Here is a 25,631-nt window from a genome sequence, read left to right as displayed (position 1 = left end):
TGTCCATATTGTATAAAAGACAAAAGCAGTGTTAATTGATTATGAAAACCACATAATCTCACTGATAACACTTAATTAATCTTCAAAATGAATTATATCTCCATTAGGTTCTTTTTTTTTTTACACTTTTTTTTACTTCTTTGTCAATGACCCATATATAATCCATTAGTAAATTCAAGTTACATTGCTAAAATTACAATAAAAAAAAAAAAAAAAAAGAAATACATAACTACACAAACATTAAAAGTTTGGGGTCAGTAAGATTTATTAAAACGTTTTAAAGTCTCTACTGCTTACTAAAGCTGATCAAAAACACAGTAAAATCAGTAATATTGTGAAATATTATTATAATTTTAAACTCCCATTATGTTTGAATATATATTAAAATGATGATCCTTCAGAAATCATTCTAATATGATGATTAAAAAAAACCATTTCTGATTATTAATGTTGAAAACAGCTGCATGCTTGATAAAAAAGAAAAGAAAAAAGAAGTACCCCAAACTTTGGAATGGTAGTGTGTGTGTGTGTGTGTGTGTGTGTGTGTGTGTGTGTGTGTGTGTGTGTGTGTGTGTGTGTGTGTGTGTGTGTGTGTGTGTGTGTGTATACAGTACAGTCCAAAAGTTTGGAACCACTAAGATTTTTAATGTTTTTAAAAGAAGTTTCGTCTGCTCACCAAGGCTACATTTATTTCATTAAAAATACAGTAAAAAACAGTAATATTGTGAAATATTATTACAATTTAAAATAACTGAGTACTATTTAAATATATTTGACAAAGTAATTTATTCCTGTGATGCAAAGCTGAATTTTCAGCATCATTACTCCAGTCTTCAGTGTCACATGATCCTTCAGAAATCATTCTAATATGCTGATCTGCTGCTCAAGAAACATTTAATGTGTACAATTGTACAAAATATTTGTGTACAATATTTTTTTTCAGGATTATTTGATGAATAGAAAGTTCAAAAGAACAGTGTTTATCTGAAATCTAATCTTTTGTAACATTATAAATGTCTTTACTGCCACTTTTGATTGATTTAATGCATCCTTGCTGAATAAAAGTATTCATTTCTTTAATTTCTTTAAAAAAAAAATAAAAATAAAAATTCGTACTGACCCCAAACTTTTGAACGGTAGTGTATAATGCTACAGAAGCTTTGTATTTCAGATAAATGCTGTTCTTTTGAACTTTCTATTCATCAAGGAATCCTGAAAAAAAAAAAGTACACAACTGTTTTCAACATTGAAAATAATCATAAATGTTTCTTGAGCAGCAGATCAGCATATTAGAATGATTTCTGAAGGATCATGTGACACTGAAGACTGGAGTAACGATGCTGAAAATTCAGCTTTGCATCACAGGAATAAATTACTTTGTAAAATATATTCAAATAGAAAACAGTTCTTTTAAATTGTAATAATATTTCACAATATTACTGTTTTTACTGTATTTTTAATTAAATAAATGTAGCCTTGGTGAGCAGACGAAACTTCTTTTAAAAACATTAAAAATCTTAGTGGTTCCAAACTTTTGGACTGTACTGTATATATATATATATATATATATATTAGTAATTTAGGGCAATACATTCTTTCTTTAAAGAAGTTACATATTAATATTACATCAGTAATATAATTTATACTTCAACCACTGAAGAGTCCTGTTCAGATTTGTCATCCGTTACAAAGACAAGAAAGTGACAATAAATGATAGGAACTTGTAATTATTAGGTAGTTTATTTCATCTAAAAAAGTGATAGGACCAATCCAAAACACGATAACATATTTAAATATTTCATTTGAAGCAATATTTACAGATGTGCAGGGGTGGGTAAAATAACCCATTAATAAGGAAAGGAAACATCACCTTTACCAGTCAGAAACATAAATATGTCAAAAAGAGAGGCACTTTTTTAACCAGTAAGGTTTGTTTTTGTTTCTTGATTAACACTGAATAAAAGATGCCTGCATATCATCCATCTCCTGCAGTCAGGAGGTAGAGTGTGTTGAGGTTGTAAAGATATCATCCTCATAAAAGCCTTTACCACTCCATTATACAGTACGAAAAAGTTCATGCAACTTGACAAGTTCTCCGTTTGTTTCCATAGTTAAAAACACAAGCCTCTGAGTGAGGCGAAACGTCACACAAAGTTGCTACGGGATCCTTGGCTTGTTTGTTTTTTTCTCCACAGCACGAGCTCATGTGTGATGCTGTGTTTTTTTGCGTATGGTAAGCGTGTGCTTGGTGTTGATCTGAGGCACTTGTGCAGCGTGGAGCAGAGGAAGGCTACAGACACCCCATCACACGTTTAGGATCTCAAACTCCTCTTCCGACTCAAAAAGCTTGTCTGGGGACTCGATGAACTCTGGAAGAAACGCACAGAGGGCAGGAACGATGTTTAGGTTATGAAACACAAATTCACTTTAGCACAGTTATCTGGCATGTCTGAAGTTCTTGCAAAATATCTACTAACTAACATCCTGTTTACACCTTGTATTAAGATGCTTTTTGGTCAATCGGATCACAAATGGACGAACAATTTACATATGAACGGATCCGGAGATGATGGAGAGCATCAGCTTTCGTTTCTACTCTGATAGCTGAAAGACCGGCCGAACGCTGTGAGTGTGTGTTAGAAATCAGGAATGGTGAGAGAACATTGTGATTGGTACATTTTCACCTTCAAACCAAACTTGGGTCTTCAGCCGACAAAGTTTAAATCCCGTACTATCTGGAATAGTTTTACGATCTCTTTATGAACATTTTGAAGTGTCAAAGTGTCAGTTGCTTAGCTGTCAATGGAGGGACAGAAAGCTCTCAGTTTTCATCAAAAATATCTTAATTTGCATTCCGAAGATAAACGTAAGTCTTACGGGTGTTGAACGACATGAGGGTGAGTAAGTGCTAATTTATGGAGGTGAGGATCCGACACATTACCTGCTCCTGTGGTCTGCACCTCTGGTTTGGTGGGGGGAACAAACGGAGGCCAATGAGACGGATGTTTCTCTACCAGCTCGAACATACGCAAGTTTCTTTTTTTGAGGAGCTCCTTAAAATCAGAGAGAAATAATGAGAGCAAGTTAAAACTAGCTGGTAAATCCTGACGTGAAGCAGACGTGACAGTCTTACCTGCTGAACCAGATCACACCAGCTGTCAAAGTCCTCCTCGCTCTTGCAGAAAAAACCCTAGAGACAAACATTCACGTTTACTGGCCAATGAAACGAAAGCCTACACACACTCGACCATCTGTAACTGAAAACGCTTGGCTCATTCTCTCATTTATTCGTTTGGAAGTGAAATGGTCTCAGCAAATTAACAAATGCCTTTATGAGAAGAAAAAACAGAAAGCTGAGCTTTGTTCATTATCATGCTTGACAACTTGTATTTTCAATGGATGATCATTATTATTTCTTGAGAGTGATAACAGGAAATGAGGGGGGGACAAGATAAGGAAATGGCACATGCTGGATTCAAACTTGACAGATGGGAGTTTTTTAATGTGCTAAGAAGGTTTCACAGGCTCTTTATGTTTTCACACATAAGCACAGACAGGCCTTTGATTAAAGCAATATGTAATGAACTACAATTTTTGCTTCATGTAACTTCTTCCCTTGTTGGAATTGATAAGAATCAGTATCGATAAGCAGAATTAGAATTGCTATAATTCAAACTATACCCAACCCTGGCCTTGGTGAACATAAGAGACATCTTTCAAAAACATTTAAAAATCGTAATGATTCCAAACGTTTGACCTGCGGTCTATCTTGTGTGGGAAGAAATGTTAAAGGATTAGTTCACTTCAGAATTAAAATTTCCTGATAATTTACTCACCCCCATGTCATCCAAGATGTTTATGTCTTTCTTTCTTCAGTCAAAAAGAAATGAAGGTTTTTGAGGAAAACATTCCAGGATTTTTCTCCATATAGTGGACTTCACTGGGGTTCAATGGGTTGAAGGTCCAAATGTCAGTTTCAGTGCAGCTTCAAAGAGCTCTACATGATCCCAGACGAGGAATAAGAGTCTTATCTAGAGAAACCATAGCTCATTTTCTAAAAAAAATAAAAATGTTTATACTTTTTAACCACAAATGCTCATCTGGCACTGCTCTGTGATGCACCATGCATTACGTAATCACGTTGGAAAGGTCACACGTAGGGTTGGGTATCGAGAACCGGTTCCAAATTTCAAAGAACCGGGATTCGATAAGATGCACGCATTTTGATTCTGTTTACCGATTCCTGACTTTAGTCATTCTCGCATGGTGAATGGCAGTGAGCATTTTACAGTTGTATCTATCTGCTAAGATCTGCGACAAGGACCTTATCTCATCACTCACATAAGCCGTTCGTTACAATCGGCACTTTTGTTTCAACACAGCATTAATCTGAAGGAATGCACCGTGTTTGGGGCCGTTCGCATGTCGCGTCTAAAAACGCATGGAAAGCGTTGCCGCGCCATTTCTCCTCCTTTCCAAAGCGCTTTCACTCATGTAGCATCTGTCGTTGCTATGCAACCATGGACTGCGCTCTGCAAGATGATGAGGAAGTATCAGCAAAGGATTAAAGGTGCCCTAGAATTAAAAATTGAATTTACCTCGGCATAGTTGAATAACAAGAGTTCAGTACATGGAAATGACATACAGTGAGTCTCAAACTCCATTGTTTCCTCCTTCTTATATAAATCTCATTTGTTTAAAAGACCTCCGAAGAACAGGCGAATCTCAACATAACACCGACTGTTACGTAACAGTCGGGATCATTAATATGTACGCCCCCAATATTTGCATATGCCAGCCCATGTTCAAGGCATTACACAAGGGCAGACAGTATTAACGTCTGGATCTGTGCACAGCTGAATCATCAGACTAGGTAAGCAAGCAAGAACAACAGCGAAAAATGGCAGATGGAGCAATAATAACTGACATGATCCATGATAACATGATATTTTTAGTGATATTTGTAAATTGTCTTTCTAAATGTTTCGTTAGCATGTTGCTAATGTACTGTTAAATGTGGTTAAAGTTACCATCGTTTCTTACTGTATTCACGGAGACAAGAGCCGTCGCTATTTTCATTATTAAACACTTGCAGTCTGTATAATTCATAAACACAACTTCATTCTTTATAAATCTCTCCAACAGTGTAGCATTAGCCGTTAGCCATGGAGCACTATCAAACTCATTCAGAATCAAATGTAAACATCCAAATAAATACTATACTCACATAATCCGACGCATGCATGCAGTATGCATGACGAACACTTTGTAAAGATCCATTTTGAGGGTTATATTAGCTGTGTGAACTTTGTTTATGCACTGTTTAAGGCAAGCGCGAGCTCCGTGGGCGGGGAGCGTGAGCATTTAAAGGGGCCGCAACATGAATCGGCGCATTTCGAATTATGCCCCAAAATAGCAGTTAAAAAAATGAATTTAAAAAAATCTATGGGGTATTTTGAGTTGAAAATTCACAGACACATTCAGGGGACACCTTAGACTTATATTACATCTTGTAAAAAAACGTTCGATGGCACGTTTAATTGATTTCTAGCCCTTGCTTTAGCTTTACTAGATATATTTATGGAGATGTGAAATAAAACCCGGCTGAGCTTTTGATGTTGTTACGGAAACGCCGAAGATGATTGGTTGGTTCTTATCACATGACCTGCAGTGCGTTTTAGGCTTTTAGGTTTTAGGTTCTGAAAAGCATATAGGCGCGTCTGGAAACATTTGAAATAACGAACATTTGAAATAGCATGCCTACATTTGAAATAACGAACTTGCACGTGCAAAAGACGCAATATGTGAACTCTAACCCAGCCGCAAGTCCTGAAGCACCAGATACAGCTAATATAGTAGCGTCTCCCACTTGGGTACAAAAACAGTTACAGCCTACTGGTTATGGCCTAAATGCGTCAAGAATAAAAGGTAAAAACATTATTCTTGAAGTATTTGCTCTTTTTTTCTTTCCATAAAAAAAAAATATTGGAATCAGAATCGAGAAAGGTCCTTGTCGATAAGAACCGGATTCGATAAGCAGAATCGGAATCGCTAAAATTAAAACGATACCCAACCCTAGTCACACGTGACGTAGGCGGAAGTACTGATCCAGTGTTTACAAAGTGAACGTGCAAAAACTAAATCAAATGCCCTTTACAAAAAAAAAAAAAAGGTAAAACGACGATGTTGGCGATTTTGAAGAAAATGAGAAGTTTTTCACCCTACTGCGGTACTTCCACCTACATCACGCGTGAACTTTCAAAATGATTACGTAATGCGTGGCACATCTCAGATCAGTGCAAGATGAGCATTTGTGGTTAAAAAGTATATAATTTTTTATTTTTTTTTAGAAAATGTCCGATGGTTTCTCTAGATAAGACTCTTATTCCTCGTCTGGGATCATGTAGAGCTCTTTGAAGCTGCACTGAAACTGACATTTGGACCTTCAACCCGTTGAACCCCAGTGAAGTCCACTATATGGAGAAAAATCCTGGAATATTTTCCTCAGAAACCTTCATTTCTTCTTGAATAAAGAAAGAAAGACATCAATATCTTGGATGACATGGGGGTGAGTAAATGATCAGGAAATTTTAATTCTGAAGTGAACTAATCCTTTAAAAGAGAATATAAAATATATGCTGAAGGGAAGCACAGGAAGACATTCCCATGGTTTGAGCTCTCACCAGTGCAACAGAAGGGTCCAGGCTGGTGATATTCATGCGATGAGGGGTCCTCTGACAGTGATAGCTCTGATCGTCCACAGCACTGCCTGATTCAGTGTCCACAGCCTGCTGTGTAGTGTGAGGGTCCAGATAGATCAACTCGTCATCTGAAGAAGCAAAAATGTCTCAATGACACATTTCAAGGATAAAGCATCACCTGTTTGATTAATTTTCATAAGAATCATTGGGGAGAAGAGCGGGAAATGACAAGTGTATTATTTTGAGTGTGTCATTTTATTACTCAAAACTCAATGTGAGCGCAATGAGATTGAGAAAACTCACCAATAAATCCAATAAAATAATAGGCCAGGTTGGGCTTTCCTCCCAAAACACCACATGACTGAGGCATCTTGAAACACTCCTAGTGAAAGAAGTTATGAAACATGTGCATGTGATACATGAAGGACCACAGAGACTTTTAGGCTGAACATCAGAGAAGTATCATACTTTGAAGGCCTGAATGTAGACGGGGTTGATGCTGTTAATGCCCATTCGGAGAGGAATGACCAGCAGCAAGGGCCTCCAGTCCAGGGATTGTGATTGAAGGTGAAGCGCCCTTTCCTGAGCCTCTGAACAGCTCTGGCCGGACACGGACACCTCTCCCCGGACACAGGGACCAGCCCTGGGCTTGCTCTCCCGGCCTGGCTGCTGACACTGTTTCTCTGGTCCAGAGGAAGGAGGTGAGGACGTGAAGAAGGGTGGAAGAGAGAAATTGGTTGATTATTTGTCAGCCTTTCTAATGAAGTCAGGCCAGAGGAGAACTGCCTCTATTTCTGTCATCTGATGAAGTCTGGGCTCCTTGCCACTAGCTATGTTTCCATCCAAACTTATGCGCAAAATTGAAATATCAGATAAAACATTTGCAGATAAAGCACTGTTTCCATCCCATGTGTTCAAGAGAACAAAACCGTCACTTCCTGGGAAATTGCTGCAAAATATCTGCAATAAGAATGGAAGTTGCTACAACCAATGAAGCCATGCTCTTACGTTCAGATGCTGGTGTTTTCTGAACGCAATCATATGAGATGCTTCTGGGTGCGAAATTTAACCAAATCATTCTAATGACAGACTTTGGAGTTTCAGAATGACCAAACAAACATTTGAGATGCTGTGATGCGATTGGTCCGCTGGTTAGTCCAGTCATCCAATCACATCCTCTGCTGAGGAAAAGTCACATGTGTTTTTTGTTGCACATTGATGAATTTATTCAGTAAATGTGTTTCCATTGTAATTAAAGCACATCTTCTTATTTTTGTGCAATATCCCAAAATTCGTATAAAAATAGGTAGATTGAAACAGCTAGTAGCTGCGTATCCATAACCCTTCAAATTGTGCACATTGAAATTGCGAATTGAAAATACGCCCAATGGAAACACTCAATTTTGCAATAACTTGCATATATCGCAAAGAAGTTTTGCTTACATGAGGTTGTTATTTGGGCAATTTGAAAAAGGAATATTTCGCAAAAATGCAATGAAACGTTTTTTTCCGGTTTCTATGGAGTCAATATAATGCCGCATATATACGCAAAAAATAAAGTTTTGCAAACGAAAATAAAGTTTTGCAAACGAAAATTAAAGTATTGAGGAAAATAAATGTGCTTTTTGCAAACAAAAATGAAGTTTTGCAAACAAAAATAAAGAATTGCAAAACATAAATGAAACAGCGTGAAAAGCAATGATTTTGCAATACTTATTTATTTTCCTCAATACTTTAATTTTCATTTGCAAAACTTTATTTTCTTTTGCAAAACTTTTTTTTTGCGTATATATGCGGCATTATATTGACTCCATAGAGTTTCGGTATTTGCCCCTATTTGGGTGTGAGCAAAAATGCACCGTTTTTGTGTGTGTCCCTTTAAAGGTCCCGTTCTTCGTGATCCCATGTTTCAAACTTTAGTTAGTGTGTAATGTTGTTGTTAGAGTATAAATAAAATCTGTAAAATTTTAAAGCTCAAAGTTCAATGCCAAGCGAGATATTTTATTTAACAGAAGTCGCCTACATCGAACGGCCAGTTTGGACTACATCCCTCTACTTCCTTCTTTAATGACGTCACTAAAACAGTCTTTTGACTAACCTCCGCCCACAGGAATACACAAGAGTTGCGTTTGTAGAGTGTGTTTGTCGCCATGTCGTCGAAACGCTGTTATTTTCATCCCGCAGTCCAATCACCGGGTCTGATTCCGGCTCAAATTGATAGGGTAAAATTAAAGACATGTTTACAATAACACTGAGCGCGTGCATCTCCACGTTATGGTAAGAGGCGTGACCTTTCCGGGCAAGATGTGCTAAACTGCTGTCGAATCACAACACAGGAACCGCTGGCACAATCAGAACTCGTTACGTATTTCTGAAGGAGGGACTTCATAGAACAAGGAAGTCATCAGCCCGTTTTTATGACAGTGGAAACAGCGGTATACAGATAAGTAAATTATGTGAAAAATACTGTGTTTTTTTACACGCGAAACATGAACACATGTTATATTGCACACTATAAACACAATCAAAGCTTCAAAAAAACCACGAAAAACGGGACCTTTAAATGCAAATGAGCTGCTGCTCCCGCCCACTTTCCAGAAGAGGGCGGAGCTTTAACAGCTCAACAACAACAAAGCTGGAGAATCTCACGCAGCCAAAATGAGGATTGTCAGTAACGGTGTTCAGCCTTACATTGTTCAAACCGGAGTCGACACTGATGGAGAGACTCAGGAAGAAGTTACAACTTTTAGAATGAAACTGGACGTTTCTGAATGGTTAGTGGATAAAGTAGTTGCTGTGGAGTTGATTCAACTCATCCACTAGCATGTGCCGTCACGTTAATCTTTTGTGCAAAAACAAATGGACGCCCACTATACATTGTGTACCTGTTTGCCAAATGTTTATGATTGCTATCAAACGCTCTAATATTTTTATTAAAATATCGCTCGGACAGAAATGCTCCTTTTTTAGCAATTGAGCTTGCCAGGGTCAACTTGCAGTCTATCTAAGCAAACGAGACTCTAAATAGTGTTCAGTGCTCGTCTGTGCAGCCAACGACAGAACAGTTAGCATGCATTGCTCAAACTTTTGCCATGGCGTTAGAACTGCTACAGAACTGGTAATATTATAATAAGATCCCCTTCTTACATCACAAATGGAGTGAAATCTGAGCGGCTCGTTTTTTTAACATGCTTGCAGAGAATGGCTTACTAAAACAAAGTTACCAGGTTCATTTTTTTCACGATTTCTGGGTTAGTAGATGCACCGGGGACCCGATTATAGCACTTAAACACAGAAAAAGTCAGATTTTCATGATATGTCCCCTTTCAAGGTGGCACAGTATTGTTTGGACTGGATTCTAAACAACAAATAAATGCCACTATTATCAAGACCTTGAAGCAGATATGAGGGAGAAACACCCAATACTTAAACCTTCTAACATCCGTCGCCATGATTTTTGGAATGACTTAACCCAAGAGGAAAAAATTATGTTTTAGTTGCATAACATCAGTTAATGGAAACGCCGTCATTTCGCAATAGTTCGAAAATATCGCAATTTTGCGCAAATCTGTAATGGAAACCTGGCTAGTGTCTTTTGCCTTTGGCTTGCTTAGTCTAAAAGATTAATATTCAGTATTATTATCAATTTTACTGCACTTAAACTATCTGACGAGAACAAATCTTGAAGTGAATTCAGCTGAAAAACAACACTACTGTCTTCTATAAAGCTGCTTTACAATGGGAATTCAAATCGTTTACTAACTGATGAACTTTGCTGCTCTAAAACAATCTGTATTGTATAAAACACTAAATGTGACTTTACATGAATCTAATCAGAAAAAGACACTTACTGATGTCTTCAATAACAACCGTGTTGTCCATTGACACGTACACAGCCAAAGTATTCCAATCGTCAAACAGGGCAAGTTTCCTGCAAGCAAACAGATATTGGACATTAGTTCACCCCAAATTTAGTTTGAAGACTTTCTTTTAAATGGTGCTTGACAACCCCTGGTGACTACATGCTTTCATTTTGTGGAATAAATCTGTGGCAATTCTTCAAAACATCTCCTTTTGTGCACCACAGAAGAAAGATAGTCGTACAGGTACGGAACTACATGAGGGTGAGTGAAAGATGACAGGATATCTTATTTATTGGGAACTACTATGTTTCTCAAAGTGTGGAGGGTATTGAGGTATTGTAGGGGTTTCCTCTCCTCTGCCACCTTCTCCATATATCAGGGTTCCTACACATTTTCCATTTTAAAATTCCATACTTTTCCAGACCTCCTTCAAAACGATTTCTGCCATTGGTAAGCTTCGTGTCCTTTTCTGTGTTTTCTCTGCTTCATGTTTGTAGTCCGGGTCCTACAGTCTTTTAGTGATTTTTAAATTAGTGTTTGATTGTTGAAAAGATTTTGTATTAAGTATTCAGGTCTAGGCCCTTATAGCTTATAGTGCATGTATATTTAGCAAAATGCTCCTCTCGAAGTTCATTTTTGTAGCTGAATAATGAGTATTTGGACAATGAACAGCTTTTCTGAGGTAGGCTAAATGTGACATTTTTACAAGTTGTTTTATTGATGCCTTTCTGCGGTTGAAACACTGATTGATCGATTGCATGTGACATGATACAGATTTCAATAAGTTGTACTGTATCTTTCAACATACCTTCGGATGTTCATTCATGTTTATTTTGTGCCGTAACTAGTAAAGCGGAAGAGATGGTTGACTCACGACTGTTACAGTCATCTGTCACGCCACAAAGCACCAAGAAAGATCGCGACTCACTCCAGTCTATGGGAAAGTAGCCCATTTTCGATTCTTGTGAGAATCTTGACACAATTCAAAATGGCTAATTTCGTCAAAAAGTGACTAGTTTGCAGGTATGATAAATTAGAAAACTGAATAGAGCCAATAGTCTGGAAACACAAATACTTTTCCATACTTTTACAAACTGCGTTGGAACCCTGATATATGGTGTCAAGCAGACACACAGCTTTTATACGAACAGACGTTCTTGTGTGCATGCCAGATCTCAAAGAGTAAAAACGTAAAATTCGCACACAAAGCTCTCGATTGTCTTCACAGCATCTTAAATAAAGCACACAAATCATATGGACTAGTTTTATGGTGCTTAATGGAGCTTGACAGAGAGATTTTTGAAAGGGGATCTATTATGCCCTTTTTCAAAATCTTGATGTTTTTGGGCTCTATTAGAAAAAGTTTTCATGCTTAAATGTTCAAAAACACATTATTTTCCTCATATTCTCCATTGTTGCAGCTCCTTTCTTCCCAGTCTGTCAGTAACACTCTGTTTATTTCCTGTCTCTATGAAGCCCCTCCTTCTGAAAAGCACAATGTGCTCTGATTGGTCAGCTAGACAAGTGCGTTTTAATTGGTCAAGTGCTTCAGAAATGTCCCGCCCCTTACAATAAAGGCAAAATACATAGAAAATAACTCCCTTTGGAGTGACTTTTTTAGCAACATTACACACTAAAGAAAGGCCTAAAGGTTTAGGTCATTGGATTTGGGAAGGTTGAATGTGTAAAACCACTGCTTTAAAATAAGGACAAATGATGACAACAACAACAAAATGACATGTGCTTCCCACAGGTTTGAAATATACTTGCGGTGGTAGCCGGGCGAAAAATCCTCCTATTACCCACGGCACAAAATGGTCTACTACATGTGACAAACAAATAATGTGTGATTTTTAACAGTATTTTTATTTATTGAAATTAATTTTAATGACATAACATATTACATTTAATTACATACTAATATTATGCATTGTAAATTATGCAAAATTACAGCATTTAAATGGTTATCCTTTTCCTATGTTCTCCTTGCTGTCATATAGTATCTCTCTCAGTGAATGGGACACAGATTTTACTAGTAAAATTTATAAAATGGATAATATATGTGTCAAATAATGTTTAGTCTTTTCTTCCTGTGGGGGAGACTACAATAATTTACTATGAATTAAATGGAAATCAAATTAAATACAATTTATTGTGTAACCAAAATACCAATAATGCCCAAAAGAAAAAAACTTAGCGTGTGAATTTTAATTATAAACAAGCCCGAAATACACCGGGACTCTTATTTAGAAATATCTGTACTATTGCAGGCTGATCCTTCAGATTCTTACAACCGTATAAAACATTTTATATAAAGGCCATGAAGTAGACTTTTTAATCATTCATCAACTTGAGTTCATTAGCAATCGCTTGGCATAAATCTGGGCGGCCCGCCCACGTATAATATGTGTGGGAAGCACTGTGTTCATATACTTTGTATTTACAACAAAATATTATTTTCAAGATATCAATCTTTGGCAAAGAAAATGACACTTGCTTGAGTACTTGCGCCACTGTGTTCGGTCCATACCATTCTCCAACAGACTTGCCCTCTCCAACGCCCATCTGAGCTACACAGGACACACAATACACCGACATCAGTACCACTGCAGTGTATAGTTCTCAGATACACAGTACAAAGATGTGCACTTGCTCTTAACTAACTAAGCATGTGCAAAGGACATTGAGAGAGATAATAATGGTCTTGAATGACAGTATTCTCTGCTGCCAGATGGGCTGTTGTTTGAGTTTCCCAGCCAAAGGCAGCAGCACCATTACACACACACACACACACACACACACATTATATGCCTCACCCATCTGATGGATGGAGTAGCAGCTATCTTTCTTGTCTAGAAAGCAGCTCAAGATACGATGATACTCTTTGGGCTGATGTTTCTCTGGATCCCACCTCCAATCTAGAACACACAGTGAAGTCGAGCACTTGAACAGAGCAGCAGTTAACCCGTTTCCAGCACATACACAAATCTGGGAGACATTTGCTTACCTCGGCCGAGGTGCCTGCAGACCAAAGCCTGCGCAAGGATCATCTGTCCACAGCGGAGCATGCAGCCCCAGCCCGCATCTGATGAAGGGCCTGTTCCTCCTGCAGATCACACACAAACAACGGCCATTGGACACACTTCTCTGCACACTAACACACTGATCAGTCCTGGTTTGGGTTGAGTTAGACTAGTTTCCTGGCCACTTACCTATGGGAGAAAACTTCTTCCTATATGTGAACCACAATCGCGATCGCACATCCGAGAGCAGCTCTGATTTCTCTGGAAGAGAAAAAATGAACAAACTGAATATTAGTTTTGGCTAAAAGGGAAGTCTATTTTGAGCACAGATAAAGTAACACTACTTTACGGTGTGTTTGTTGTATTGCCTGATATTAAAAACTGATATTTGGCAGTTTTTAATTATTAGCCAATTCAGTTTTCCTGTTTGCCTGATGATAAGTGTTGTGAGCGGGACTTTTATTTTGGCACTGCTGAGAATCCAGCGCTTTATTTTATTTGAGAATATATATTTTTCCAGTGCATAGTGACTTTCCAGATTAACGATTCAAAAGATTCATAACGCTCCGAACCTTCATGAAGCAGTGTTTTGAAATCGGCCATCACTATATAAATCGTTATTTTGTTTTTTTGGCGCACCAAAAATATTCTCGTTACTTTATAATATTAATATTGAACCACTGTACTCACATGAACTGATTTAAATATGTTTTTAGTACATTAATGGATCTTGAGAGAGGAAATGTCATTGCTCAGGCCTCACTGAGCCATCGGATTTCATCAAAAATATCTTAATTTGTGAAGATGAACGAAGGTCTTACGGGTGTGGAACAGCATGAGGGTGAGTAATAAATTACATTATTTTCATTTTTGGGTGAACTAACCCTTTAAACATTTTTTCCTGTGGAAAAAAAATCTTCATGCCTTAAAATAGCTTGCTTCATTTAGTATATGCAAAGCTATGAATATTCAAATTAGCCCCGCCTCCACTCAATCACAAATACTGAGAATACTCAGAATACCTGATCCACTCACTCAGCTTTACTATAGTAAACAATGCAAAATGGCAAGTGGAAATACTGGTTTAATTCAGTCATAAATGTTTGAACCAGAAACTGATTCAGAAGATGAAGAGGAAGAGTGAATTATACAGGATTTCCAATTATATCAGTAAATATGTAAAAACAAATATAAATATAATTGCAGTAAATTTTATGCCTGTGTTATTGACCATTGTTAAATATCATATACATATATATATATATATATATATATATATATATATATATATATATATATATATATATATACATATGCTTTATATCAGCCATCCTGCTCAGATAGGGTATCAGCACCGGCCATCAAAATAACCAATATCATTAAATGATGCATAATTACAAGCAAATAACCCTAAATCAAACCCTATATTAGCACATGTTGTTAATTAATATTACACAGTACTTGATTGTATAATTACATTGTAACAGGGACACATTAAAATAAAGTGTAAACAAAATTAAATATATTAAAGGTGCCGTAGAACGTTCTTTCACAAGATGTAATATAAGTCTAAGGTGTCCCCTGAATGTGTCTGTGAAGTTTCAGCTCAAAATACCCCATAGATTTTTTTTAATTAATTTTTTTTAACTGCCTATTTTGGGGCATCATTAACTATGCACCGATTCAGGCTGCGGCCCCTTTAAATCTCGCGCTCTATAGCGACGGCTCTTGTCTCCGTGAATACAGTAAGAAACGATGGTAACTTTAACCACATTTAACAGTACATTAGCAACAGCTAACGAAACATTTAGAAAGACAGTTTACAAATATCACTAAAAATATCATGTTATCATGGATCATGTCAGTTATTATTGCTCCATCTGCCATTTTTCGCTATTGTTCTTGCTTGCTTACCTAGTCTGATGATTCAGCTGTGCACAGATCCAGACGTTAATACTGGCTGCCCTTGTGTAATGCCTTGAACATGAGCTGGCATATGCAAATATTGGGGTCGTACATATTAATGATCCCGACTGTTACGTAACAGTTGGTGTTATGTTGAGATTCGCCTGTTCTTCGGATGTCTTTTAAACAAATGAGATTTATATAAGGAGGAGGAAACAATGGAGTTTGAGACTCACTGTATGTCATTTCCATGTACTGAACTCTTGTTATTCAACTATGTCGAGGTAATTTCAATTTTTGATTCTAGGGCACCTTTAATTAGTAATCAACTAATTTGGCCTTTGAGGCTGATTCTGATACATCTAGAGAGCAGACTAGCTGATATAGTGCAAATTACAATTCAATAATAGCAAATGTGTTAAAAATGGTTATGCAACTCATTTTGCATTATGAGTCATTCCATGAAACAGGTACGATTTGAGACCTTTTTCAGTGTATTTTATCCATTGGGTCACCAAAATATATTTTTAAAAGCTAATTAACACACTAATTAACTATTACTATATGTCTAAATAATAAGATTTATAAATGTATGTTTAAATAGTTTATTAATCATTTACTTACACTTCCTAAATGATCTTATGAACCACTGACAACTCCTAAATAACTGGTTTGTGAATAATGTAATTCTTAATTTAGAAATGATAAATTGATCATTAATAAAGTATGAAAATACAATTATTAAACACATTATAGATATGCTTATAAATCAAGAATAAAGCATTTATAGCTGTATTTATAAATGGCTTACTAATGTCTATTAATGCTTTATAAATGATGAATTGACTATTTACTAATGCTTAACTAATGCTTCATAGCGTGACTTATTATACATTATAACCAATGCATTTTATAATAATATTCAGAGAGCTCCCATAGTGTCCATAACTTAAAATAATGACCAATAATAATAGGGATTTGATGCCTGAGATGGGAAAATATGTTTTTCTGGAAGTTAAATATGTCATTAATGTTGTGGGGTGTTCAGAAAAGTAATGCATTTTGGTAAAAACAAATCTAAAAACGTCTAAGTCCAAATTTAAGTGGAATGACAATAACTTGTGGCTTGTCTTACTTGTTTTAACGTTGTAACATTCTCCCAAGATCCACACTGGCTCGTCTGCATCCGGCAGGTCTTCTAGGAGCTCAGAAAACTGATTCTCATACTTGGCTAGAACTGGAATAATTGGTGACACGTTAAGAGTTACGACACACTGTAAACACGCATTGTTTGCACTTTTTATCACCCTGAAATCTGAAGAAGCAGCAGCACAGTTAGGAAGGTTGACGATGATGGTGATACCATAACAATTACATGTTCATATACTTTATATTTACTGGGTATTGCTTGAATACCATGGTACATATCTAGAAAACATGGTACATATCCACAAACATGGTATAATATGTTAATGGCAACGTACAGAATATAACTACGGTCATCTGAACAACAACTACAAGGACTCGTGAAATATAGAAACTCAATTTGTCTGATTTTGTGAGAGAGAGATGTAACGTACAGGCCACTGAAGAACAATGAGAAAACTTGAAACTCAGTTACGAAATTTCCTCGGGAAGAATCCCGAGCAGATCCTGCTAGACTTTTGTCGACGCTTTCCTAACGTCAGACGTCACCTGAACGTTGTCAGCGAAATAAATCGATAAATTGCAAACCAATTTCGTATTTTTAACCATAAATACCCTACCTGCCTCCATCCTCGGCCGTCATCGGATACAAATACATCACGGTGCACTGTGGGTAACGCTGTCCAAGTCTGAGTCATTCCATTAGTGGAGGGCGACATAAAAACTACAATGACCAGATTTTGAGGCTTGGACACGGAAGTCGGATATTATAAATCATAACATATACTGGGGTTTGTAGTCTATTGGCCCTCCATCTTTTTTTTACGTCATTTCTTTTCTATTTTCCCACAACAGAGGCTGGGAAAGCAGCGGATTTTATAAGACACCTTCGAGACATCATTCTGAGGTATTGATTAATCTTCTTTAGTGTCATAAAGTAGGTTATTTGATGGTATTATTGGTTACAGTCGTGTGCTTTGTTTGTTTTTGTTGATTAACATACTAGCTTGGCAAAGCTAGTCCACTCGCTAGTAATCATTCGTCAAGTTTAGTTTGATTATTAAATTGTCATGTAATTTAAATTACATTTCGCAGCTTAATTTAATAACATTTATTTAATATACGTGTACAATTTATTAAGCTTTAACCTATTATGTGGTTGGTGCACACAACATCCATCATAAATAACGTTACTTGCTAATTGATATATTTAAGGTTCAATTGTATATTTTAGGTAATCATTTTTGAGCACCTTTAATTCATGGACATGTGGTGTGACAAATGAGTGTGTAAAAATACACATTTTGCATTAATATGAGGTCCCAACAGGGCTTCCAACTTTTGAGTTGAGCAGAGATTAGATTCTGATCTTGATTCATTTGGCTAAATATCAGGTACAGTTTGGCCTACATGTTAATTTTTCTCAAAGATACAAATCTCTCTCAACTAATGCTGTAAACATACAGGGAAACCTGTCAGCTGGTGTTGTTATTAAAGGTTAAAATGAACAATTAATTCTAATTCAATCGGTTTTTATAATAATGTTATAATATTTTTAAATGATATGAGAGTAAAAATATAATAAATATGTAATATAGTGTATATATTTAGCAAAATAGTCCTCTCTAGAATTCTTTTTTCTAGCTAACTAACATGTTATATGGTCATTGAAAGGCTTTACGTGACATGTTGTTCACATGTTGTAAGCTGTACTGTATCTTTTAACGTACCTTCTGATGTTCATTGTTTATTTGGTGCTACAACTAGTAATAAAGAGGAAGACAAATTGGTTCACAACACATTAAAAAAGCATCAAAACAGTATTAATGTTTGAATTTTGTAATAAAATTGACAGAATTTGAAAGCGGAGACTGTTTCATATCAAAAGTAACCTTCTCTGTCTTGTCTATCAGCATGTTGTCAGCGTCCTCTTTGCTCCGCTATGGGTTTTTTTTCACTGTGTGAGAAAATGGATGTGTGGCGTGAGAACTGTGTCAATTGCGAGACTCTTACGCTGATTGGTCATTGTGTTCACATGCTCAACAGATATGTCTGTGATTGGCTACAATGATTAACGCTTCAAAAACATGTTGTTGATTGAATAGACATCAATAGCCGTGTTTCCATTACAGATTTGCACAAAACCTTTGCGATATTTTCTAAATATCGGTAAAAAACTATTTTTTTATGGAAACTGTCGGCGTTTCCATTAACTGATGTTACAGCGACTAAAACTTCTTTTTTTCCTCTCACAATAAGTCATTCCAAAAGTCATGGCAATGGATGTTTGATGTTGTCGCAATTTCAATTTAAAGAATGATTGACTTTTACATACGGCAGGTGACCTGTAAATGCGAAAAAATTGTTTCCATTGCAGTTTTGCAAAATATTCCTTTTTCAAATTGGCTGAAAAACCACCTTTATGTGAGCGAAAAAACGTTTTTTTGCGATATATGGGAGTTTTTGCAAAATTGACATGTTTCCATTGGGCATATTTTTTAATTCTCAATTTCTGACGCTCTTTACAGATATATACGGGAGCATTTTTTTTAAAAGCAGGCATCTATTAGCATATGGAAGGCCAAAAAGTTCAAAAACACGTGAATTTTAACACATCAGCAACACGTAAAATACATGTATTTCACAAGTATTTAATGTGTATTTCATACATTAAATACACGTTTAATACGCGTATTTAACGCACTGATTTTTTCATGCGCAAACAACACATTTAATGCATGAAATATGTGTTAAATACATATATTTTACATGTTTTTGACATGTTAAAATTCATGTTTTTGAACCTTTTGGCCTTTGATATTAGCGGATATATTGGGGATCCGCTGATAGACGGCTGCTTTCAAACACTCCCATGTGTATCTGTGAAGTTAAAAAAGTTTTTGAATTGTTGATCATTGTAGCCAATCACAGACATATCTGTTGAGTGCATGAACACAACGGCCAATCAGAGGTGTTTAAGAATCCACTCAAAATGTTAGGGGGAAATGCTCGTCACATTTTTAAAATTTCAGTACTGACTTGGTAGCGAAGTCTATACTTTTGACAACATCTGAGTGCCAAAATTGATTTTTATTCCCAAACCTCTGACACCAGGTGCAAAATGTCCTACGTCTTCATCAACGACTCCCTGCAGACCACCGTGCCGCTGCTGCAGGCCTGTATCGACGGTGATCTCGCTCACACTAAACGGCTCCTGGAGTCCGGATTCGACCCAAACACCCGGGACTGCCGTGGACGGACCGGACTGCATCTGGCTGCCGCGCGGGGAAACGTTGAGATCTGCTGTCTGCTGCACAAGTTCGGTGCTGATCTGTTGGCCACTGACTCGCAGGGCAACACGGCACTGCACATGTGTGGGCATGTGGACACCATCCAGTTCCTGGTGTCCAACGGCCTCAAGATTGACATCTGGTCAGTGTCTTTTTGCCCTTTTAGATATGTAAAATTATCATATTCATATACCATGCTATTCTGAGATGCACTACAAGTCAAAATGTTGACACGTCTACACATTTTTATTAGTTTTCACAATGTCATCAACTAAAATAAAACAGACAGGAGGTATGTAGTTACCAAAAATGCAGGAGTTTTCCAATTTTTTGATACCGCCAAATATAATGATCCACTTGTGAAGGAAACATAAAGAGATAAATATTTGAAAAATATTGGCCCGGTTTCACAGACAGGGCTTAGATTAAGCCAGGATTAGGCCTTAGTTAAATTAGGACATAAAAGTAGCTTTTATAAAAAATATATATATATTATTTTTATATTTATTTTCCCCTACACCCCTGACTTACTGTATACATACTAGAAGGTCAGTTTCCCTTGAGATTTGGTGTCAAGGGCACAACGATGAGGATTCATGGACCACTCAAAGCGCTTCATGTCCGTGCTTTTTGATCTGAACAGCAATCACAATGGAGCCACTCCTCTGGTGCTGGCCAAGAGACGTGGCGTGAACAAGGACGCGCTCCATCTGCTGGAGGGGCTGGAGGAACAGGAAGTCAAGGGCTTCAACCGCAGCTCCCACTCCAGTCTGGAGAAGATGCACATGGCTGAGAATGAAAGGTAAGATCATAACCATTATAATCAGAACTCACTGATCCCTCAAAAGTGTCCTTACTCATTACGGCCTGTGGTTTGTCCTACAGTGCCATGGAGAGCCACTCTCTTCTCAACCCGCACTTACACAACAGCGACGGCGTGTTGTCCAGCTTCCGTACCACATGGCAGGAGTTTGTGGAGGATCTTGGTTTCTGGCGAGTGCTCTTGCTGCTCCTCGTCATCGCTCTGCTCTCGCTCGGCATCGCGTATTATGTCAGCGGAGTCCTACCCTTCGCATCTAACCAGCTGGAACTCGTGCACTGAGGCACTGACATATGAAAGCCCATTAAAAACAATGATTTTTTAAATCTTTCATTAGCTGATGATTGTTCCTACAGTTGCTAATTGTGTATAACCATGCTTTAAATTGCAACCATACTTTTTTTGTGTATAATAATGTAAATAGACCTTTCATGTGCTAAAAAAATTTTAACTTCTATTTTCATCTCTCTTGTGTTTGAAAACCCTTACGAAAATAAACCATGGTTTTAATAGAAATAAAACTAAAAAAATGTGGTTGTAGTTAAAAAACACAAATTAACCATGATTTTGCTACGTTAATCATAGTTTAACCATGGTGTTTGTAGTAAAACTGTGGTTATACAAATGATAATCAATACACCCAAAAAAAACAATAATAAAAACCATGGTTAATTTTGGTAAGGGAATATGTTTTTGTTGTGTATTCTTCACATTAATGTTATTAAGTGTGTGACAACCCACCTTGGCACCTATTTAATTTAAATTATTGGATTTGCACATTAAAGATTTGCAGCTGCAAAAAGTGTAATTGTGTTTTATAAAGAGTTTAACCATAAACATAATAAATGTTATAATGACTTAATACAACCAAAAACTACGGAAGCCCTGAACCGCATGGTGAAAAAAGAAAAAAAAACTTGGTGGGGAGGGGAAAAAAAACGAAAAGTTATCTCGTTATTTCAACATAATAAGTCGTTATAACGACATAATATCTCGTTATTTCAACATAATAAGTCGTTATAACGACATAATATCTCGTTATTTCAAGATATTAAGTCGTTATAACGACATAATGTCTCGTTATTTCAACATAATAAGTCGTTATAACGACATAATATCTCGTTATTTCAACATAAGTCGTTATAACGACATAATCTCGTTATTTCAACATAAGTCGTTATAACGACATAATATCTCGTTATTTCAAGATATTAAGTCGTTATAACGACATAATATCTCGTTATTTCAACATAATAAGTCGTTATAACGACATAATATCTCGTTATTTCAACATAAGTCGTTATAACGACATAATAACTCTTCATTATCCATCAAGTATGATAAAGGACGTATACTTATCAATGTCCTCAGTGGCGCAATGTTAAAGTATTGGACCGCCAGTTTAGCTTTTACTGCGATCGCCGCGGTTTCGAATCCGCCTTTTGCAGAGTTCGTTCTTCTCTAGTTTCACATCACATATCAAAAAAGGCATTTATTTTCAATAAAAATTAAAACTATGTTATAAAAGTGCAAATAACCTGTATAACGAGTGTTTAATAACATTTAAAGTATTTATTGGGCAGGGTTAGCAGCATGTTCGATATTACCCACTAGAGGGCAGAATAAGACAGGGAATCAATTAAAGAATGCATTAGTTATGTTGAACTACTGTTACAATTTGGTGCTCCAAAATCCCAGAAATTTATTAGACCATAGTAAATAAAACAATTTACAGTGCAAATGTCAGGGGTGTCAAACTTACAGCCCGGTGTCCAATCTGATTTGAACTATAATAAAACATAGAGATGCACTAGTCCAGGGGCCAAAAACGTTTTTAAGCGGGGTTTTTTTTTTATTATTATTCTGGGTTTGCAAACTTTGTAATATTTTCCCAAAATTTCATCTGTGTATTTACGAAGTATGTAAGCAGGACTTTAACACGCTGAATACGGACACAAAGAGAACAGACCCGCCAGCAGAGGAACTACTGTACCATGCACAAGCTCACTGTTTGCGAAAAATAGGGAGAATAATATAAATATTACAGTGGGATTGATATGAATATATCTCCGAAGGCAACTGTTTTTAAGAAAAGTTTTGATGGCTTTTCCTCTTATCTCCATATAAAGTAGTAATATTCATTTAGTCCGTCTGCTGATTTTGTTTTGTTATGTAGCATAATTTCACAAAGCTAAAGTCAGACCAGACCTAGTTTTTGCTGTTAATCTTGAAATTATTCAGTAATTTAGATTAAAAACAACTGCTCATGCTCATGTGCATAACATCTTTGACTATGATAAAAATGCCTCTAATATCCAAATGCCAGTGTTTGCCTCTACTATCAAAGAGATATCTGTTTAAGGCCAGTTTGGCCTGTGAAAAAATAAACAACAAATAAATTTGCTTTAAAAAAAAATCTGCAACCAGTATCAGAATCAGACGTTTTGCTTCTTATAAAAATTGAAATTGGCCATGATAAATCAAAATAGATGCTAATAAAAAATATTAAATAAAAAATAATTTTAAAAATCGAATAGTCTTTTCACTGTAAACAAAACAAAACAAAAATGCAGTTTTCTTGCAAATTAATTTGTTGTTGTTCATATGTTTAATATTAATGTAACTATCAGCGCACTAAAGTTATTATAAGACGAAGGTAATTCGGCCCGCATATGGTTCATTTCTTTCCAGTCCGTCCCTCAAACTAAAATGAGTTTGACACCCCTACTGTAGATGCTATTTACACTAAGTGAAAATACCGATACATCCTATTTATACTAAATGACAATAGCAGCATTTTCACGATATGCTATTTATACTAGGTGAAAATAGCGATATATTCTATTGACACCATGTAAAAGTAGCTTATCAGTTCTTTGCAAGAAGTGTAAATAGTATTTAGATGCTGTAGGCTGGTATTGGCAGATACTATTTGTACCTCAGTATTTTTGTACAGGATGCAATAATATCATATAGAGTGATTATATTTATTAAAATTATTAAATGGATGCTGCATTATTGGGAGAAAAAAAACCCTCCACTTTCCACCAACCCTACTCAATGAACACTTTTAATATTATTAAACACTTGTTTACATTTTATTTCCACTTTTTGAACATTATTTTCATTTTATTGAAAATGTATATGATGAGAAAATAGGAGTGAGCTCTATTATTGGGTGAGCTCTGCAAAATGCTGATTCGACCCTGCAGCGATCGCTGTAAAAGCCAAAATCTGAAACCCTTCATGCTATTGTTATGCCACTGAATACATCGAATTACAACTGTCCCTTTTTAAACTTCAGTGGCCCAACCAGACATTGGAGCTATACTGTAAAGAGTGTTTGTCAACAAGGGACGCTATTTGCACTTACTGTAGACACTCCGTGTCCTATTATTTCAATATATTAGCACCTATTTAGATTTTTATATCTTTAGAAAATATTACAAAGCAGTTTGTTTGCAAGCCCAGAATAATAATTAAAAAAAAAACGTAAAAAACGTTTTTGGCCCCTGGACTAGTGCATCTCTATGTTTTATTATAGTTCAAATCAGATTGGACACCGGGCTGTAAGTTTGACACCCCTGACATTTGCACTGTAAATTGTTTTATTTACTATGGTCTAATAAATTTAACCTCAATAAAGGTTAGCCTGGGATGAACGCAAATTCCCATGATAAACCTCTGGGATTTTGGAGCACCAAATTGTAACAGTAGTTCAACATAACTATTGCGTTCTTTAATTGATTCCCTGTCTTATTCTGCCCTCTAGTGGGTAATATCGAACATGCTGCTAACCCTGCCCAATAAATACTTTTAATGTTATTAAACACTCGTTAGGCAGGTTATTTGCACTTTTATAACATTGCTTTAATTTCTATTGAAAATAAATGCCTTTTTTGATATGTGAAGTGAAACTAGTGAAGAACGAACTCGGCAAAAGGCGGATTCGAACCGCGGCGATCGCAGTAAAAGCTAGACTGGCGGTCCAATATTTTAGCATTGCACTACTGGGGCCGTTATCACGGGAACGTCCTTTATCATACTTGATAGATAATAAAGAGTTATTATGTTGAAATAACGACTTATTATGTCGTTATAACGACTTATTATGTTGAAATAACGAGATATTATGTCGTTATAACGAGATATTATGTCGTTATAACGACTTAATATCTTGAAATAACGCGATATTATGTCGTTATAACGACTTATTATGTTGAAATAACGAGATATTATGTCGTTATAACGACTTATTATGTTGAAATAACGAGATATTATGTCGTTATAACGACTTAATATCTTGAAATAACGAGATATTATGTCGTTATAACGACTTATTATGTTGAAATAACGAGATATTATGTCGTTATAACGACTTATTATGTGGAAATAACGAGATAACTTTTCGATTTTTTTTTTTTCCTCCCTACCAAGTTTTTTTTTTTTTTTTTTCACCATGCGGTTCAGGGCTTCCGTAAAAAACAACTGTTCAGAGATGGTTCTAGATCCAACTCCTCCCACTTCACATATCCCTAAACCTACCCGACTCCACCCCCTGGTTCTAGATCCAACTTCTCCCACTTTACATATACCTTAACCTACCCGACTCCACCCCCTGGTTCTAGATCCAACTCCTCCCACTTAACATATACCTTAACCTACCCGACTCCACCCCCTGGTTCTAGATCCAACTCCTTCCACTTCACATATCCCTAAACCTACCCGACTCCACCCCCTGGTTCTAGATCCAACTTCTCCCACTTTACATATATGTTAACCTACCCGACTCCACCCCCTGGTTCTAGATCCAACTTCTCCCACTTTACATATACCTTAACCTACCCGACTCCACCCCCTGGTTCTAGATCCAACTTCTCCCA

At 36.5% G+C, this 25,631-nt stretch overlaps 2 protein-coding genes across 3 annotated transcripts; one reads left to right on the top strand and one right to left on the bottom strand.

Annotated features, from left to right (window-relative positions):
* Positions 1 to 1,721: 1,721 nt before the first annotated feature.
* Positions 1,722 to 17,389, bottom strand: atg4a (autophagy related 4A, cysteine peptidase). 2 transcript variants are annotated; one of them, XM_048165881.1, is made up of 13 exons: positions 17,259 to 17,389; positions 16,628 to 16,729; positions 13,777 to 13,848; positions 13,572 to 13,670; positions 13,381 to 13,482; positions 13,062 to 13,134; positions 10,553 to 10,632; positions 7,170 to 7,384; positions 7,005 to 7,083; positions 6,684 to 6,829; positions 3,134 to 3,190; positions 2,942 to 3,053; positions 1,722 to 2,369 (listed from the first exon to the last, which is right to left on the bottom strand). In XM_048165881.1, the coding sequence occupies exons 1-13, from the start codon at positions 17,266 to 17,268 to the stop codon at positions 2,305 to 2,307; spliced, it is 1,212 nt and encodes a 403-aa protein (XP_048021838.1). In that variant the 5' UTR covers positions 17,269 to 17,389; the 3' UTR covers positions 1,722 to 2,304. The 2 variants fall into 2 exon arrangements, with proteins under 2 accessions (XP_048021838.1, XP_048021839.1); XM_048165882.1 differs by lacking the exon at positions 17,259 to 17,389 and adding an exon at positions 17,073 to 17,226.
* ankrd46a (ankyrin repeat domain 46a) lies at positions 17,389 to 21,550 on the top strand. The gene is made up of 4 exons (XM_048165883.1): positions 17,389 to 17,545; positions 19,753 to 20,070; positions 20,572 to 20,730; positions 20,814 to 21,550. The coding sequence occupies exons 2-4, from the start codon at positions 19,760 to 19,762 to the stop codon at positions 21,028 to 21,030; spliced, it is 687 nt and encodes a 228-aa protein (XP_048021840.1). The 5' UTR covers positions 17,389 to 17,545; positions 19,753 to 19,759; the 3' UTR covers positions 21,031 to 21,550.
* The last annotated feature ends 4,081 nt before the right edge of the window (positions 21,551 to 25,631 follow it).

The sequence above is a fragment of the Megalobrama amblycephala genome, linkage group LG18 (assembly GCF_018812025.1).
Source record: "Megalobrama amblycephala isolate DHTTF-2021 linkage group LG18, ASM1881202v1, whole genome shotgun sequence".
Classification (NCBI taxonomy): domain Eukaryota; kingdom Metazoa; phylum Chordata; class Actinopteri; order Cypriniformes; family Xenocyprididae; genus Megalobrama; species Megalobrama amblycephala.
The sequence above is the reverse complement of the archived record's forward strand: the minus strand, read 5'-3'. Positions and strand labels throughout refer to the sequence as shown.